The sequence below is a fragment of the Ictidomys tridecemlineatus genome, chromosome 4 (genome assembly GCF_052094955.1).
Source record: "Ictidomys tridecemlineatus isolate mIctTri1 chromosome 4, mIctTri1.hap1, whole genome shotgun sequence".
In the NCBI taxonomy this organism is placed as follows: domain Eukaryota; kingdom Metazoa; phylum Chordata; class Mammalia; order Rodentia; family Sciuridae; genus Ictidomys; species Ictidomys tridecemlineatus.
In genome coordinates, this window is record NC_135480.1 from 186,742,342 (window position 1) to 186,761,459 (window position 19,118).

Consider the following 19,118-nt stretch of genomic DNA (forward strand, 5'->3'; position numbering starts at 1 on the left):
AGGAAAGCCAAACGGAGGCTGTCAAAAGCATTCACCCTGTGAAGAAGTTCTAGACTTGAGCAACTGACTTAATGAGCTGGGTACCATCAATCTGAGTGAGGTGCTGGGCGCTGTTCTCCAAGCACTGTTGAAATGTGTTTAGCAGTGCTTCCATTTTTGGTCCAGCTTCCTCTCCCAGAGCTACACAGGTATCTTAGGCATTGATGATAGCCAAGTTTAGACAAAGTACAGTTCCTTAATTCAACTCTCTTCCAGTTCCAATTCCTACAGCTCAGCCATGCACCTCACCATTTCTTTATCACAAAACCATTTCCCCAGTGCAATGAGGGATTCGGCCACAGCTGGGGACCCTTAGCATCTTTTCAAAGTGCCCTACATCCACTCTCCAGACGTACCTCCCTCATCCAAGTTGATCAAATTTCATAAAAATTCAGTGGTCACTGGTGCCAAAAAGAGAAGTTAGGAGATAAGGCCTGAGAGATGGATGTAGTACAACTAAAGGTCAAATTTCTCAAGAAACAAGAGGCAAAGGTTACCATTCAACAGCAGTAATTTTATTTCAAAATATAAATATTTTACATTTTACAAAGAGGTTACATCAGTAGTTGTCAGAGCAAGTTAAAGCTAAGAAACAGCATTTGTGTAAGAATAAAGAATATTTGTCATAATTGACTATGTTTACTTTCAAGCTCGCTCTCTTTTGCCTGAGAATGTGGAGATGATACATTTTCAAAGAATACATGAGTAATTACAACTATGTCCAATCTTAGTTTCACAACCAAATGGTATTTGAAATACACTCCAGTCACCTCAACAACTGGCACTGCAAAGGACAAAGAAGGGTTTTCTCTGGAATAGCCACAATGAGAGTTCACATCTGGGTCACTGCTGTACAAAAGAATTGGTATTTCATAATAAGCTAAAATGATGTTACTCGAAGATTTGCTTCCATACATTTCACTGTAAAATCTAAACTTAGAAGCATAAGTGAGCAGGTGTGGAGAAAAGAACTCTGGACTTGGAGTCAGAAGTTCTGCAAATAAATTCTGGCTCCATTCTTTTGTGGTCTAAACTTAGAGGGAAATTCTAAAAAAAAAAAAAAAAAAAAAAAAAAAAAAAAACAACAACCTTTCAGAGCCTCCAGTGCCTCATTTGCAATGATTATAATACTACCTAGCTCACAGGGTTGTTCCAAAGGTGTCTAAAAACCATAAAGTGCCATACAAAACATTATTAAAATGTAATATCTATATCACTGTGTTTGCACATTACTTGATCCTTGAAAAACTTGCAAAATCAAACACAAATACTGATTTTACATACCATCAGTGAAAAAGAACCTCTATACTTTAAAGTATAGCTCTGAATGGCAAATATGCTTGCTTTCTAGTATCTCACTAAAGTGTGAGATTTATAAATGATTGCAGGATATCACATTCACCATTCAGTATAACCACTAGGGATGTAAACTTCAACAAGAGCTGTATTTCCCAAGAGACAGTAGTCCTTTGAAATGCTCAGAGAAAAGGAGGGGAGGGGGGCACAATCTAAAGTCAAACAGTAATTGTCTCCTCTTATAAATTCACAATGTTATCATAGCATGTTAAGAACTCTTAGAAATCCCAAGGAAAAGAAGCTCAGCATTTCTCAATGTTACTTGAGCATGGTGCTCGCATGCGCGCGTGCACACACACACACACACACACACACACACACACTTTTTCCTCTTATAACATCAACATATCTTGGAACTATCGCTATTAAGAAAAACACTTTGCCAAAAGCTGCTTAACTATGAGAAAAAAGGAAGAGAAATAGAACATGGACTGAGAGAAACAGGAACTGTATTCCATTCTGAATTCCATGACTTGACTGTGTGTATGCACATGTCAGACAAACTACTTTCACCCAGGCATTTGTTTCCTTCTCTAGAAAATTACAGGATCACCTAATTATATGCAACCCATTCTAGCAGAGAATTTCTATCACTCTAGTAACTAGACAGGACATCTTGATTTACAATTCTTTTAAGTTTAAACTATCAAAAAAAAACTGTGTAGTGGCCTCAGATACTTTCTTCAGATTCTCAATAATCAATGTTAATGAAATGAATATATTTTGATGGTAAAATGTATAAATACAAGAGATTGATAAAATTAAAATGTATCCTTAACTCAAAGTAGCATTTGGAAGCATGTTGCCAGAAGCTATTTCAACTGTGAAAAGGGTATTCTCAGCCCTACTGTAGTATTCTTTAAGGGTCCTGGGAGAGTTCAGAGAGGACTGAAGGTCAAGACTGGAATGTGCAGTCTTGAGCATTTTACACATAAACACTTAGGATGAAAGTTCTAGATAGCTTACCTAAATCAGTGTACTCTAATCTAACCCCTCATGGCCTGAATTTCTGAGTAGTCTAGCCCAGCAGTGACACATTCCTGAAGTACTAACATAAGCAAGGTGGCAACTAGAGGTACTAGATAGTCCTGATAAGTCACAATGGATTCATGTTAGGACCAAGGTTAGTCAGAAAACCTCACCTGCAAGCTCTATAGCAGGCCTTTAACTGGAATAAACAGCTGCCAATTCCAAAAGCTACAGAGTTTGTTTAAATACAGGGTCTCAATATAATGTGATTTACAAATGTTTCCACAGTTAAGAGTCAATCCACACTAGTCTCTGAGACCAAGAAAAAAACTGCTCATTAACCGCCTCTCATGGAAGAGGGGGTTAGAATATCTTGCAATTTTAACAATATCCAGACTAGCATCTAAGGCAGTCAAACAGAAATTGTCCAGGAACAGAATGTGGATTCAAAAAGGATTTACAGGATGTGGAATTTATGTTGAAAATCCTATTCCCTGTTATTGCTTGGAAAGATAGGAGCATTTCTGTGTGCAAAGAGTGTATCTTCCCCAACCCCCATACCATTCAGTGTACAACTAATAGTGAACCTGAAAGTAATTTTTAATAAATCTATACAACACAAGACACTTGGACAGATTTCTGTACTCGGTTTTTACTGAAGCTACATCTACTTTGTTGCTACATTGTCTATTCCTAGGGAAACTTTCTCTTTCTGTGTTAAATTCTGAAGGAGATTCTTTGGGACAAGTTATCTTTGATACCTGCCTTGTCATACCCACCTGATCTCTAACTACATCCTGTGGAAATTCTATAAAACCTTCTCCCTGTACCTAAGGACACATGCTGGGGTGCTTCTCTCAGGTTCAGATTTCCCCAGCTGATGGACTGAACCAGTCCTTACGCTGTCACTGTAGCAACAGAGCAGTTCAAGTTTCCTGATCAGGACTGTGTAACTCTCTGGGGCACCTCTTCTCCTGATATTTCAGGGTGGTATTACATCACTGTTGCTAATTTTGGCAGCTTGAAACTATTCTCTCACAGCTCAGAGTTCCTCTCTAAGAACCTGATACTCATACTAATAATTATCCCAGCAACAGTCATATATTAGCTCAAGTTTAGTCTTTTGCAATATCACCTTACACAGCTAAAAGCATTTTGGAGGAACATAATTTGTATACACACATTTATTCACTGTGTATAGTATTTCCCTATTATGAACGTGTGCTAATTATACCTATAAACTTACCAGTATATAGTTAAGGAAAACAAACTTGATTTTTTTTTAACCCTTTTAATACAAAATTTTTAATTTAATATTACACATGATCTGGCTAAGATTTAAGGTGAGAGCGCTTCCTTATATGAGTTATCACACCACCCTGTAAAGTCCCTGGCATGGAACCTAGAGTTAGCAAACTCTTGAAAAATGTGCTAATGAACAAATGCATCACTGAATAAATGACTAAAGAGGAGAATAAGCTATTTAGTGGTCAAATCTAACACTTAATGGAATAACACATTATAAATTTTGAAGGATTTATAATACAAATAATAGATCTACAGGTAGTCTACTACAGAACAACAGTTGAAAGACATCTTGGGCTGGGGATGTGGCTCGGGCGGTAGCATGCTCGCCTGGCATGCGTGGGGCGCTGGGTTCAATCCTCAACATCACATAAAAAGATAAAATAAAAAATAAAGATATTATACCCACCTAAAAAACTAAAAAAATAAATATTTTAAAAAAAAGAAAGACTTCTTGGTAACCTTTTCTAGATGGGTTTTTTTGTTTAAGGAGTATAAGAATAAAGTTAAGCAAATAAATTATCAATTTTTAGTGAGATGTTTTAGAAAAAAAAAAAACTTCTACTTTTAAATGTGTTCTAAAAAAGTAAACCTTCAACATTATAAACTCCTTCTACTCTATATTCCTTTGAGAGAAAAGGATGGGACTGATGATTATTCTAAAAGGTAGAAAGGGTACAAAGCACAGGGCAGGGCCTCAGTCCCAGCACTGTGATTAACGGCAGAGCAAGTCTGCAGTCTGCCAACACCCATTCTGGCTCACAGGACTGGGGAACCTGCAAAAGATAGAGAAAGAACACTCCCTAGTACAACAGAGTATGTAGACCTAAGGAGTCAGAAAGAGCTGAGGCCAAATCTCACTAAACTATGTGACTACAATGGTCACTTTTCAGAACCTTACCTTCCCCATCAGTGTAAAATGTTGTAAAATAATAAAAAGCTACATGAATGCTAATGTGAAGTGGTTGCAAAATAATATGTGTAAAAGGACTGTATAAAATGTAAAGCACTATGCTGGTTAATGTAATATCTGAGATATTTAAGAAGTTACAATTCAGTTCAGCAAGCATTCATTCATCTAGAGTCATTATGTGCAAGGCACTGTGCTAAGTGACAAGATAGAAATATAAAATTATACTGCTAAATAACTACCAGGCAGAGTTCCAAATAATAGGGAATACATTTAGAAATCAGTACCGCTACACCTGAGTTTTCACTTAAGCATTTAAAAGAAAAAACTTAATGAGCATGAATTCCTTCATATTGTTTAACATTCATAGCAGCTTCATATGTATTTAAATTTAATGTGGGCAGCCAAGTTTTAATTTTGGTAACACTGTAATGAGGGACAGAGGGAGAAGGAAGAGCCTCAGACTTTCTGTATCTCCTCTGGTTGCAACATTCAGCAGAACATCAAATATGCTTCCCTACCCATGCACTTAAGATTTGTTCTTTTCTCAAAGAGGAAACAGTACATTGTTCAAGAAGGGTAATCTTGCTCACATAACTACATACTCAAAAGTGAAAGCCCTCTTCACTGAAAAGTGACTGTCATAGAAAAGTTTATGAACTGATTTCTTAAAATAAGAGAAAATGTCATTGTATGTATTTTAACAGCAGGTAGTTTCAAATTCTTAAAATAAATTTATAAATACATATTACTATAATCAAAGTGGGAAAAATTCAAGCCACGGTGTCAATGTATAAACGGAAACTTCAAGCCATCTTAGCAACAGTTAAGTGAGCAAACACATTTCTGAAGTCTCAACTCTATGTTTTAAAATGCAAAGCAGCCCTCAGTTGAGTTTCTCTTGTCCAGGTGTTCTGTATGGAAGGCCAGGAGGCTTCTTTTCTTGGCTCTGCCTTCTAGGCACAGCTGAAAGGACACAAGGCCTCAGCTCAGCTGAACTCACTGTCAAGGTGAAATTTCCTAGAGAAACCACTGCAGTGAAACCAAGTCAGTCTACTGAAGATTTCAAATCTTCAGAGATGTCACGGAAAGTCCTAAAAGAAGAAAAGACAGAATGTTTAGTTTTGCTTTTGGAAAAGAGGGTAGAGGCAACAAAGTCACATTGGAGGAAGCATCTAAACAGTCACCAGACAACAGTACTTTATAAACTTGAGAGCCTTGATGAGATTATACAGCCACTATTTTTTTTCTTAACATTTTCACTGAAATTGTTTCAAAGTCTGTTTGTTGTCCCTCATTCTTTACTAACAAGAATCCAGTTTCTTGATGAGTCTTTTATCTCCCATTCAAAAGACTATTTCCCCAGATTTCCTCCAGACTACACACGACTGACCAACTGACCAAGTTTTGACTCATGGGATGTAAGTCGAAGTGTTATGCCACTTGGGGTGTTACACCAATTTTTTAAAAGAGAAGAAAAATCTCCCTCAACTCCTTGACCTTTTTACTTGCTGGAAAGAGAATATGATAACACTGAAGAGAAAAACAGAGATCAAAGATTAAACACTGAATGGATAAGTTTTATTAGAAAACAGTAAAGTGATCCAACAGAATCCAAGCTCTGAAGGATGAGGTTCAGGAATGGGGCAAACCTTTTAATCCAATGATTTGTACAGCTCTGACCACATCAGACGTGTTAAGTGAATGCTGCTAACTGGAAGGCGATATCTGGACAGGATGGAGGTGGTCTTCTGTATACTTCAGCCTTCCCCAAGACAGCGGTAAGCTGACTTTTGTTGTTATTGTTACTGGAGCTTGAACCCAGGGGTTCAAGCAACCACTGAGCTATATCCCAGACCTTTTTTGGAGGGGCGGGGGCAGGGATCAGGGATTGAGCTCAGGGGCAGTAGACTTTATTTACAGACAGGGTCTCAGTGAGTTGTTTAGTGCCTCGCCATTGCTGATGCTGGCTTTGAACTCTCCATCCTCCTGCCTCAGCCTCCCAAGTCACTGGTACTACAGGCATGTACCACCACTGCACCAGCTCTGCTAACTTGCCTTTAATACAAAATTTACATGTCTACGCTGTAAATGTCACCCAGTCAGGTTTCTATCTGTATTGGCAGCCTAATGGCCAGGCCAGGGTTTATCAAAAAACATGAGTTCCAGCATCCATCTTAGACAAGAGCCTCAAGTCACAACTGGCAGCACTTCAGAATGAAGAGAAGCTGGGCCCAGATGTTTACAAAATAGTCATACTGGCCCTGGACTCCCTCTGGACATTTTACCCCAGCAAGATATGAGTATTTTAGCTGAAGTCACTGGTACTTTGCATTCCACTGATAGTGGGTTGGTTTTGGGGTTACATACAAGCAAATCTCTTACGTGATATAGTCATGAAGGACAGTTTATTCCCATCCTTTTACATAAAATTTCTTTGCTCCTTTATTAACAATACCACCAATTAGGAGTGTAAAAAAGAATAACCTTAAAATGCCTACACTTTTTCAAAAGAATTTTAATGTCTTCTAATTATATTGGTTTGTGGCCACATCACTATAGCATATTGTTCATTTTTAGATTTTTTTCCCTAATAGTCAAATAAAGCTAATATTATTTTCATACCAATAACCAAGTATTGATTATTAAAAACAAACTGCTCAACATTTTCATTAAAAATAAAGCTGAAGTAGAAGACAAGGTTAAGCATTCCACCTTCAGGGAATGGCTCACAACTGCAGAAATAAGAGACGGCAAACATTTTTCATTAGATACAATCACCTAAAAACTTACAGAGCAGGGCCTGAGGTTGTGGCTTAGCGGTAGAGTGCTTGCCTACCATGTGCGAGGCCCTGGGTTCTATCCTCAGTATCCTCAGAACCACATAAAAGTAAATAAATAAAGTAAAGGCATGGTGTCCAACTACAACTTAAAAAAAAAAAATTAGGAAATTATCTGAACTTCAAATACAATTCTGCAATCATGCTACCTCCCTGACTCCTTTTGTCTTCTTGATTTTCAGTCCAACAAACAGGGTTAGACAGGCAAGCCAGAGATAAACAGAAGACTAAACTTTTAACACAAAGTAGAAAGTACTTCAAGGTCAAGAGGAACACAAGTAAAATGTCACAAAAGAGAAAGCACATTCAAGGATGCTCAGTTACCCCAAGGCTCTTTCAAGGACGGTGACCTAAGCTCTTGCACCTCTGAAGCATGACTCTCAGTGGCAGAGCTCTTCTTAAAAGAATAGCCTTAAGAAACAGGTAAGCTTCCTGGCTATGCCTCCTGAGCTTTTATGACATAACTAAACTCACCATGTTAAAAAAGTATGCTGACAGGTCTAAGAATTGGAATGAATGTTGTTTCCTTAAATATTTTCATGTTCTGAAAAGCATGTCCAAAAATAAAGATTTACACATAATAGTGACACTGTTGATATCTTTGTGCCATACAGGATGTTTGAAAGGCAGCACTGCTAGCCTCTATCCAGAGTTCTGACAATGTCTCCAGACATGGCCAGATGCCTAAGGGAAAAGTCACCCCTCCCCCCACCCCCACCAGAATCATTGCTCTAGATTCCTATTTGTATGTCTAATTTTCAGAGTTTCATCCAAATTTGTGTTTTTACACTTCTATATATGCAAATCTGATAGCAAGCTCTTTCTGACAATAGGAATTTCAGGTAGCACTCAATGCTGTGAAGACCTGGAAAATTTTTTACAATCAATAACCCAAAGCTGGCCAATAACATGAAGCATTTTCCAATACCCAATAAGTTTCTTAAGTCATCCTTCTACATCTTTTAAAAATTCTAAGATATCTGGAAGCTTGAGTCGTAAGTACTCATTTCCTCTAAATTATGAATGAAAATTTCTGCCTCTGGGCAAAGATGCATGAAATAAGATTAAGACTGTGGTTATCCTAGTGACTGCTTTCTGTTGACAAGAAGGCTTAGCTGTAACCCTGAAATTCATACCTATTATTCAGAGCTGACTCTAGGCCAAGAAAGCCTGGAGAAGCATTCAAAAGAGAAAAAAAAAAAAAAAGTCAAACAAGCTTAGAAAATAGATAATAAACATTTTCCATCTCAATGTAATCTCTGGTATACAGGATGTCATGTTGATCGTGGAGGGCATATAAAATCCAACTGAGGTAACACTGATTTTGAGCAAACCTCAAATTATACAGGAAGACAAAATCTATAACCTACTTGTTTCTGGCCTATCCAAGAGGTATTGCTTTAATCGGCAAGGTCTAAAAAACTGTAACTCTCTAGATTAGGAAGAAACAAAGGGATAAGCACTGCATTGATGCTATTTCTAAAAACACTGGGCTGGGGATGTGCTCAGAGGTAGACAGCTTGCCTAGCACGCAAGAGGCCTGAGTTCAATACCTCGCACTATAATGTCCTACCTAGACCTTCTACATACAGCATTCTTTTCCAAACCATAAGGATTATTGTGCTCCTAAGAACCACAGTTGCATGATTCCTCATCTGAAAACAAGCAGTCCAGAACAGGACCATATGAGGCTAGGGATTTGAGCAGAGGAATGTTAACATTTTATACCTCCTCTAAGAGCAACAGGGATTTTGCCCTGTAATTTCTCACTTACCATCTCTTGCTCTTTGAAAACATTTCAAGAATTGTTTCCTTTTAAGTTTCAATGAGACTTCTACAAATTCCTCTCCCACGGAAATGTTTAAATGTTTTTTGATTTAACAACAAGATTTGTTGATTCCCAGTCTCCCAGAAATGCAGAGTGAAATTTAAACATATAAAAATAAAAAGCTTTAACAGACTAACTTAACTTAGTTGTTTCTGCACAGCCAAGGGTACAACCCTTGTGACAGAGCATCACAGTTATTCATATCCCTTGCCTTCCAAATACTTGGAATGAAATTCTAAAGTTGGGCTTTATTATATCTCATCCTTTTTTTTTTTTTAATCAGACTTATGTGACCTTAAGATAAAAAAAATCTTTTTTTATCTGATCTGTTTTTGGTTTCATGAGTCTATTAATTAGACTTTCAAAAGTGAGGCAGGCCTGGGCCAGCTCACACAGGGCAGCTCTGAGAACCACATCAAGCATGTTATCTTTCTCCTAAAACCACTGAGGCCATTTTTGGTAAGACAATTTCGTGATTAGACATGCTCGCATTTTGAAAAGACCACATTAGCCGTAGTATGAAAAACAAACTAAAGAACAGTTAGAATAGTCACTGAGAGATGAGCCAGGACACCAACAGGGCTGCAGCAGATCCATAAGAAGCACCAGCTCAGAACAGTGGTGGCACTGGGGGACAAGGCACAAGGGCAAACTTGAGGTAATACTGCCAGGATGGAGTAAAGACAGTGAATGAGGACATAGGAAGTAATAAGGACAACTAAACATGACATAGGAAAGTGAGGGGACAGTTACTGAGCTAGTAAACCGGAGAATACTGCATTTCTCCTGGTACCCCAAAGTGTTTAGGGAAGGAAAGGCAGAAAAACAGCAGAAGCTGAAATACACCAGCCTGTGGGCTTCCCAGGGGTGTGAATGCAGGCAAGTTACCCTCTTGAAACCTGATTTCCTCATCGACAAACATGGCATACAAAAATACGGCATAGACTAAGAAAAATAAGACAATCCGTGTAAAATTTTTATCACAAAACTTAGCACACAGTAAGTTCCAATGTTAGAAAAGTTATGCTTGTTACTATTTAAGAAGTCATTTAAACTTCCTATTAACTTTGAAGGAAAAAAAAAACCCAAAAAACAATGAAGCCTATGTGGTCCTCACACTGCCTTCTTCAAACCCCCATGCCAGCTGCTTACTTTCAGAAGAGGAAGTAGGGAACAGGTCTTTTGCTTTTTGAACTATTCATATTAGTTTCTTCTGCTTCAGCTAAAAATTAATTATTGCTGTACTAACTTAGAATCATTAACAAGCTTTTTCAAATGTAACAGCAAAACACCAATGAATGTTGCTTTTTTATACTTGTTCAGTAAGCCCAAAGAATAGGTCTCAACTTAGCAAGGGCTCTCTGTTACTTTCAATTTACAGTCTGTTGGCATCTCTGGTTCCCAAGAAAGTCTTTGTTCTCAGAGGTAAAGGCAGAAGAAGATATCCTAGTGTCATCACATCCCAAGTGGTAAGGTCTTTGTCAAAACCTCGTAGGTCCCCCTCTATCTATTCTTGCTGAGGAAGCCAATTTTTCCTTGTCACCTTGTGAGAGTACTGCATTAGCTCAAATGGACCTCTGACCAACCAACTCTAACTCAGAAACTACTTCACTTATTCCGAGTTAAAAGGATCATGTCTTGCCAAGTGTGGAGGTATACATCTGTAATCCCAATGACGAGGCTGAGGCAGGAGGATTCCAAGTTCAAGGCCAGCCTCAGCAACTTAGCAAGAATCTGTCTCAAAAAATAAAAAAGGCTGGGGTGTAGCTCAATGGTAGAGCACCCCAGGACTCAATCCCCAGTATCAAAAAATAAAATTTAAAAAAAAAAGACCATGTCTCTTTAACACTTAGAAGAAGTATATATATATAAGAATTATATACAAGAATTGTATATAATAATATAAAATGGTTATTAAGTACATGGTCAGAAGCAACTTGTCAATGACTCCTCAATTACACTAGAATAACCCAAGGCAGAGAAACTGTGTTTTCCAGTTGAGGATAATAAGAATGATGCAATAAAGACTCTGGAAAGTTACAATCTATTCTTACACTGTCCCTCTTACTTTTGTTGTTATGAATGTAATTTCTGGTATTCCACATAGAAAATTGTTTTGCAAGAGTCTATTAACATTAAACCAGATGTATACCCATATGTTCCACTTTGTCATAGCATCTCGATTTATAACAGCTATTAATGGAAATTACCAAATGTCTGTCAATACTACACTGAATAAATGAGATTGTAGTATATTCATATACTCGAATCCTAGATAACAGTCGGAAAAAATGAACAATGGGGAAAAAAGTGCAACAAGAATGGTAGACCCCAGAGACAGAATGTACATCAAAAGAGGTCTCCCTTAAGAGTTTACACATTGATGACATTCAAACACAGAACTAAAGTGACTCAGTCAGAATATTAGCAGGCAGAGGGGCCTAACTGAAGAAGCATATGGAAGGCGTCCAGAATAATGGGAACGTTCTGTATCTTGATATGGGTGGTAGTTACGTGAATATAAATATATAACAAAGATCATTAGCATAAGTCTTAATATATTGAGGATTTGTATATCACTGTAAGATATGCCTAAATAAAATATTATAACAAAATTATGAAATAATTGGGAAATATTTTAAACATTATAATTTACTTTATGAAATTCTGGTGATAACAGATGAGAACAATTATTATTTTAATACCTGTACTGTGTATGTAGAAATATTTAACAACAAACTATAATGCAACAATGAAAACTTGGGTTGGGGGAGGGCCAGGAATCCATAAGACTTCATCTAGATTCACCAGTGTTTTATTACAGTCCTTTCTCTTTCCTTCTCCCTCCCTCCTCGCCCCCCACTCTGTTTTGGCTGAACTGTATGAAAATAGGTTTTTAAAAATCATGGCATGTTATCCCTAAAGGACATTCCCCCATATAGCCAAAAGAAACCATCATCAAATCTAAGAAATTTAACAGTGACTTTATATTATGGAAAATACAGTCCTTCGTTAATCTTCCCTATTGTTCCATTAATGTTCTTTTTAAGTTCTGCTCATCCTCAATCCAGAAACCTAGCATGGATTCATGTGCTGCATTTGGTTGTCCAATTTCTTGAGTCTCCCCCTACAATCTCTCTTAAATTTACTTATTTTTGGTCTTTTGTGACATTAACAATTCTGATCTAATATAGTTTTAAATTTTTCCTGCCATAAGAAACCCAATCTGAAAACAATTTGTTTCTTTAGAGTCTTTTTCACAGCATTAGTATTCAAACACCCTTATCCTGACAAGTCTGGATAATTTATTTACCAAATACAGAGACAAGACAGTTCAATGTTCACATGTGGTTTATGATCATTCTGCATGAACTCACCGCTGAGTCTGAGTAGGCCATGGGGTCTGGTTTGGCGTGGGTACTGAATTCGTGGGACTCACTAGCATGGCACTATAAATATTGGAAGCAACCACAAGGATGCAGAGAAGTATGGGCCCAATGATTGCCCCTTCCAGGCCAAGGTAGTAAGCACCACCAGCTACTGCCAAGCCTGTCAGGTAAGGATGGCCACCTCTGGAAAAAAAGAGCACAGGGATTAGCTTGTGAATCAAGAAACAAACCTCACACAACTCTGAAAAATCTTTCTAACACAATGTCCGTTCTTCAGTACACTGGGCTTTTTAATCTATTGCAGGCTTTCTTTAAATTCCTCCATGAAGATAACTGATCACTGATGGTAAGAAAATCAAGATATAAGACTTTACTTGCCCATGCACCAGTGTGTGACATCTGCCTCTTTACAACTGAAATAGCACTGTTAACAAATATTCTGTACCCAGTGCAGGTGGGTCCCTGCAGATTAATGCTGACTTAGAACTGTTTACCTCAATATAAAATATATAGCAAAATTTAAATAAATGAAAACACTTATTCCTAGTGTTCAAACTCATCTATTAAACTAGTTACCCACATCCTGATGTTCTCCTTTAATTTTCTCTCTCAAATTTTAGGCATACCAGTTCCCTAAGGCTGGCTTATAGAGTTGCTTGTCTCTTTTTGCTCTGGAACTTTGGGACTTCAGAGTTCTTACACATAAGTTATTTTTTACTCTAACTTACTAAAAAGAGAAAACAAGGTAGTATACAATTACTCTCTACATAATTTAACTGAAGAGTACTACTTCTGGAAACACTGACCCTGTCTACTCTACCTTTTATTTTATTTAAAAATTCAGTGTACTAGACAGTTTGAGTAGGCCATAAACTTTTGGTCACAACCTAAATTCTAATAAGCAATGTGAATCTGAATATATGACTAACTGACAATTGGCTTGATTTACTTAATGCAATTCTTAAAAAGCTATCAAAACCAAAAAAAAATGGCTGGCTCAGAAGCCACACACCTCCAATCCCAGCAATTCAGAAAAGGAGGACTGAAAGTTTGAAGCCTGTCTTAGCAATTTAGTGAGGCCCTAATAAGCAACTTACTGAGACTCTGTCTCAAAATAAAAAATAAAAAGGATTGGAGAGAGAGTTCAGTGGAAGGCATCCCTGGATTCAAACCCAGTACCAAACAACAACAACAAAAAAAAAGCAAAATGAAAAGATACTTGTTATATGACCAAGGTTTTGATTTAAATTTAGCCTGTATTCATCACTGAATCATACTGTCTTCTGTGTGTGTATGTATGGTACTGGGGACTGAACCCAAGGGTGCTCAAACACTGAGCCATATCCTTTTTGTCTTTGTTTTTGAGATAAAATGTACCTTACAAAATATAAAATAACATACCTTATAAACAATGTTATTTAAATTAAACTTTAAAAGACTACTTTATTGAAAATTCCTTTTATCAGCTCTTTCCCCAAACCCCATTCCCCTCAAAATACAAAACTGCTTCAAAAAACCAATACATACTGCTCGATCATTCACCAGTAATTTCAGACTACTCACCCTGAAATATCAGAATAAATTGCAGTATCTACAAAGTATGTTGGCAAGAGATGAAAAACCAACAACAAAATGGCCTTGCATCCTAAGCCTTGTGTCAGCCACAGGTCTAGAACCGCGGGTATTGCTGCCCAATATGTCCCAAGGAATGGCACTGCTCCAAGTATTGCTGCTAAGGCTAATAAAACACAAAAAAAGAAAAGATATTCAAGGTTCTCACAAAATAATCACAATGCAGCAAAAACTAATCTCTTCCTATTTAAAAATATCCACCAAAACTCACAAACTCTAATTTTAAGAGACTGATAAGCCCTATTTAACTGAATTTTTCAGTTAAATAAGAGTCTAATACCTTAAAATTTGTCATTAAAAATCTTTATAATGTGTGTGTCTACTTTGTAAATTTGTTCGTCAGTGATAAAATCTTAGTGTTCTGCAGGTGTTACTCTGAATGGGTAATTAAAATACAGTCCTATAAAAGGGTAGCACATTTATCAACATTCTTATTGAGTGCAAAAGCTAATTAAATATTAGTCTCTAGGCCTGGGGTGTGGCTCAGTGGTAGAATACTGGCCTGAAGGTACAAGGCCCTGAATTCCATCCCCGGCTCAGAAAGAGAGAGGAGGGAAAAGAAATCAGTTTCTAATACCCAGATATAAATGTATATTCTTTACTTTGCTTCAAATAAAAATGAAATGTAGTCAGGCACAGTAGCACATGCCTATAATCCCAGCAGTGCCGGAGGCTGAGGCAGGAGGATCTTGAGTTCAAAGCCAGCCTCAGCAAAAGAAAGGCACTAAGCAAATAAATGAGGAATGGCACTGCTCTAAAGGAGGAATGGCTCCTATCTCTAAATAACATACAAAACAGGCCTGGGGATGTGGCTCAGTGGTCGGTCGGTGTGACTGTCTGTCTCTCTCTGGCACCATTAAACACATGTGTGACCTTGGGAAACCTTGGTTTCTCATCTAGACAACATGAACATCACCACTCTGACTGCCTCTCAGGGTGATTATGGAATAAGAACCCTCACATGCTCTCAGAGTGCTTGTACATCACAGTGTGGGTTTGTGGACACCAAGAAGGAAAGAAGGTAAAGAAGGAGGGGAGAGAGAAAAGTGGAAGAGATGAAGATAGAGGTAATGTGGAATGCAGAAATATTTAGGAAAACAGGGAGTAACAGAAATAAAGGAAGAAAAAGCCAAAGGACAGGAACAGAGATTATATAAAGGAAAAAAGCACAAGAAGGTCATTAAACCACCTGGTACTTATGGAATGAGACATTACCAGAACAGATCCTGACAGGTTTAGATTCAGCCTATGTGCTCCCAGATGCAGTCATCCTCTCCCTGGGGCAGGACAAAGCTATTTTAGGTCAGTTGATATACTGAGCACCAGTTACATGTTAGGTGTTTGATAAGTGCTAAAACGTGCTGGGTGTGGTTCTAGCCACTGGGAAAATAGTAACAAAAAAAAAAAAGGATAATACAAGCCATATTTCTGCTCCTAATCTGGACTAGATTAGATCTCAAATTACAAAATTTATTCTAAACTTAAAGAAAATGACATTTCCTAACATATGTCAAATAGTCTAACTTTTCTTAGAGGGCAGTGTAAGTGACGATATGGTTGTTACCTGATGGTATGAAGACAATATTGATGCCAAATATAGTATGAGTCAGCCAGGTATACAATCCATAAAAGCCAGCCATTTTGAGGGAAGCATCAAATACCCCTCTAGAATGTCCAAAGATAAAAAGAAAAAGTAAATAAATACAGCATCATGCAGGGGTTCTGAAAAATCAATACTTCTAGGCTTCTGGTCACTTCATTCCAAATCTGGTCAAAGTTTCAATTTTTATACTAACCTGAGAATGTTGTTTCATTTTATTGCAAAGAAATATAAAGACTTTATATTTTAAAATCCTAACATGTTTATAGAGCTATTGTTTAAATTTCTCTCTGATGAAAAGATCAACAGAACACTAAAATACCCTACCCACTGAAATAATTCATCAACTTTACACTTCTAAAGCAGTTAACTCATTTGCAATGACTATTTCCTGACTATATTTCCTAAGTGTGAATAGCATGAGTCCAAGGTTAGAAACCCATCTATGGCCAGCCCTTCTCTTCAAAAAAAGCAAATGAGCCAGGCATGGGAGGCTGAGACAGGGCGATTGCAAGTTCATTAAAAATAAAAAAGGGTTGGGAATGTGGCTCAGATGATTAAATAACCCTGGGTTCAATCACTGGTAAAAAAAAAAAAAAGAGGGGCTGGGGATGTGGCTCAAGCGGTAGCGCGCTTGCTTGGCATGCGTGCGGCCCAGGTTTGATCCTCAGCACCACATACCAACAAAGATGTTGTGTCCGCCGAGAACTAAAAAATAAATATTAAAATTCTCTCTCTCTCTCTCTGTTTAAGATAAAAAATTCTCTCTCTCTCACTAAAAAAAAAATGTTTAAAAAAAAAGAAAAGAAAAGAAAGAAATAAGGAAAGGAAAGGAAAGGAGGAAGAAAAGAAGCAAATTAGGCTGGGCATATATTTCAGTGAGCACATGCTTAGCATGCTCTAGACCCCGGATACAATCCCAACCTTCAATCTTTCTTTTCTTGTTAACAAACTTCCCCATAGTTCTTTAACTGAGCAACCAAGTCTACAAAGTAACTTCTGCTATAAGGGTTATCAATAAGGCAGGTCATGGGGATTTGGGGGGGAATGAACAACAACAAAATTAGCCCCAAAGTAAAATCAGAGAGCAAAACACAAGGAAGCTAACACACACATATTTAATGATTAATATAGGAATTTAGCACATGAATTCTGTTTATAGAGCTGTTCTTTCAATTTCTCTCTGATGAAAAGAGAGTATCAGGCACTTTCTTTTTGCATTTTGGATGGAAGATTAGTAACACAAGACTGCATAAAGAGAAGGAAAACCTGACTAGAGACAGCACAAAAGCAGAAACCTGAAATAATCTCAAGAGTATCACAAACTATAAAAGCCTGGGCTTTGCAGGGAACAAGGGAGCACTGGTGTATTCATGAGGTGGGAAAGCTGTAACTGAAAAAGCAGAGGCTACGGCAGCAAAGGGGAAACTGTACACACAAGGAAACTGTTCTGCAAAGGGAACCACAAGGTGTACTCTCCAAGGAAGTCAGGCTCTGAAATCTGGTGATTCAGCCACCTAACAGGGCTCTGAGGCATGGATTTTGTAACACAGTGGCTCCCCAAGTGTACAAACCTGTCATCCTTACCAAAAGCTTTCACTTGAGAATATCTTAAAGGTGTCATGAGACGCTGACAACAAGGATCCAGACTAAAGCGGCATCAAAAAGACCAAAAAGGGGAGAGACTCTGCAGGAAATAGAATCTGAAAAGTAACTGAGTAGAGGAGTCAGAGGAAAGAGAAAATGGCAGAGCTTCAGACCTTAACCCTAAGGGGAAGAGTGGCAGTGTCTCAAAGATGTGGAGAAGGACACAATGGAAGAGGAATAGAAGAAAAGGGATTAAGTTTAGTTTGGGCAATGGTAAGTCAGGAAATGGAAGCCAGGTCACAAACACCTGTAATCCCAGCAACTAGAAAGGCTGAGACAGCAGAATCACAAGTTCAAGGCCAGGCTCAGCAACTTAGTGAGAACTTATCTCAAAATAAAAACAGGCCAGGTATGTGGTTCAGTGGTAAAGTGCCTCTGGGTTCAGTCTCTTAGAACCACAAAACAAAATGGCCTGTGGAAACATCCTAAAGGAAGCTGAAATGAGAGGTGAGGTTTAATGAGAGCTTAGAACAAGAGATCTGAGGTGCTTCAGAGTAGATTATTATAGGAGAGGACAAGATATTCCTGAGAGGCAAGTGTAGAGGAAACCAAGCAATTGGCTATGCTCTCATAAGGGACCTAAGGACAAAGACATACCAGCCAGAAGGAATGAAAGTATTTCTGTAATGGGAGCAAAATTAACAGAGTGCCATATTCCCAGAGAGCACAAAAGAAGGATGCTATTGAGAGGGAGGGAATAACAACGTTGAGAGAGAAAGAATGGAATTTGCCTAGAATTAGAGAAACATCAAGGTGAAAAGATACTGATGTGATCTTACCCTACATATGTAGAAATGTCTAAGACAAATATAAGTTGACACCAAGTTACAACAAAATATTACGAATGAGGGCTGGAGTTGTGGCTCAGTGGTAGAGTGCTCACCTAGCATGGGTGAGGCACTGGGCTCCATAAACCACAGAAAAATAAGTAAATTAAAGACATTGTGTCCACCTATAACTAAAAAAAAATTTTTTTTAAACAATGTTGCAAATGAATCACCCCTCTGGTAGTAAGCAAGCAAAGCTCATTCCAAAAGGAACCACAAGTAGGAAATAACAACCTGTCTCCTTTCTTCTACATCTGGGAATGCTGATTGTGATATTCTTGTTAAGGCAACTTTTAAATAATTCTGTGGATCCTAAATGCACTATATATTGTTTGTAGCTACTAAACATATGGAACCTGATGAGGGATGAAAAAACAATATATTCCCCTTTACTGCATTACTTAGGATCTTATGCACAACCTTTAGAAAATAGCAAAGTAAAATCCTAAGACATTGAATTTTCAACACCCTCAAATTCCTAACCATGTTTTCTTCTCTTTTTGTGCTTTAGTGAACGATAATTTACAAATAATAAAATTGCCAACTTTAAGTGTGCAATTAAGTTTTGACTTAAGTTACACAACACTATATTTAGAATGTTTCCATCACCCCAAAAAGTTTCCTCATGTGCTTTGTAGTCAGTCCCTCCCAGCCCCTGACCTCTAACAGCCATTAGATACGTTTTCTTTCATTATAAATTTTACCTTTTCTAGAATTTCATATAAACAGAATCATATGTTATATAGCATTTTTTTAAAAGTGGTAAAATAGGAATA

General features: G+C 37.7%; 1 protein-coding gene across 6 annotated transcripts in view; it reads right to left on the bottom strand.

Moving 5' to 3' along the window:
• Positions 1 to 532: 532 nt before the first annotated feature.
• The window catches only part of Tmem245 (transmembrane protein 245), an 83,804-nt gene continuing 65,218 nt past the window's right edge, over positions 533 to 19,118 (bottom strand). For 4 of the 6 annotated variants that reach the window (XM_078047918.1, XM_005329728.5, XM_078047917.1 and 1 more), the window contains 4 exons: positions 15,833 to 15,933; positions 14,200 to 14,374; positions 12,625 to 12,819; positions 533 to 5,673 (listed from right to left, as the gene is read on the bottom strand). In XM_078047918.1, coding sequence (XP_077904044.1) covers positions 5,628 to 5,673; positions 12,625 to 12,819; positions 14,200 to 14,374; positions 15,833 to 15,933 — 517 coding nt within the window. In that variant the 3' untranslated portion in view covers positions 533 to 5,627. Of the gene's footprint in view, positions 5,674 to 12,624; positions 12,820 to 14,199; positions 14,375 to 14,559; positions 15,546 to 15,832; positions 15,934 to 19,118 lie in introns of those variants that run through there. The other 2 variants (XM_078047921.1, XM_078047922.1) reach the window with 2 other exon arrangements.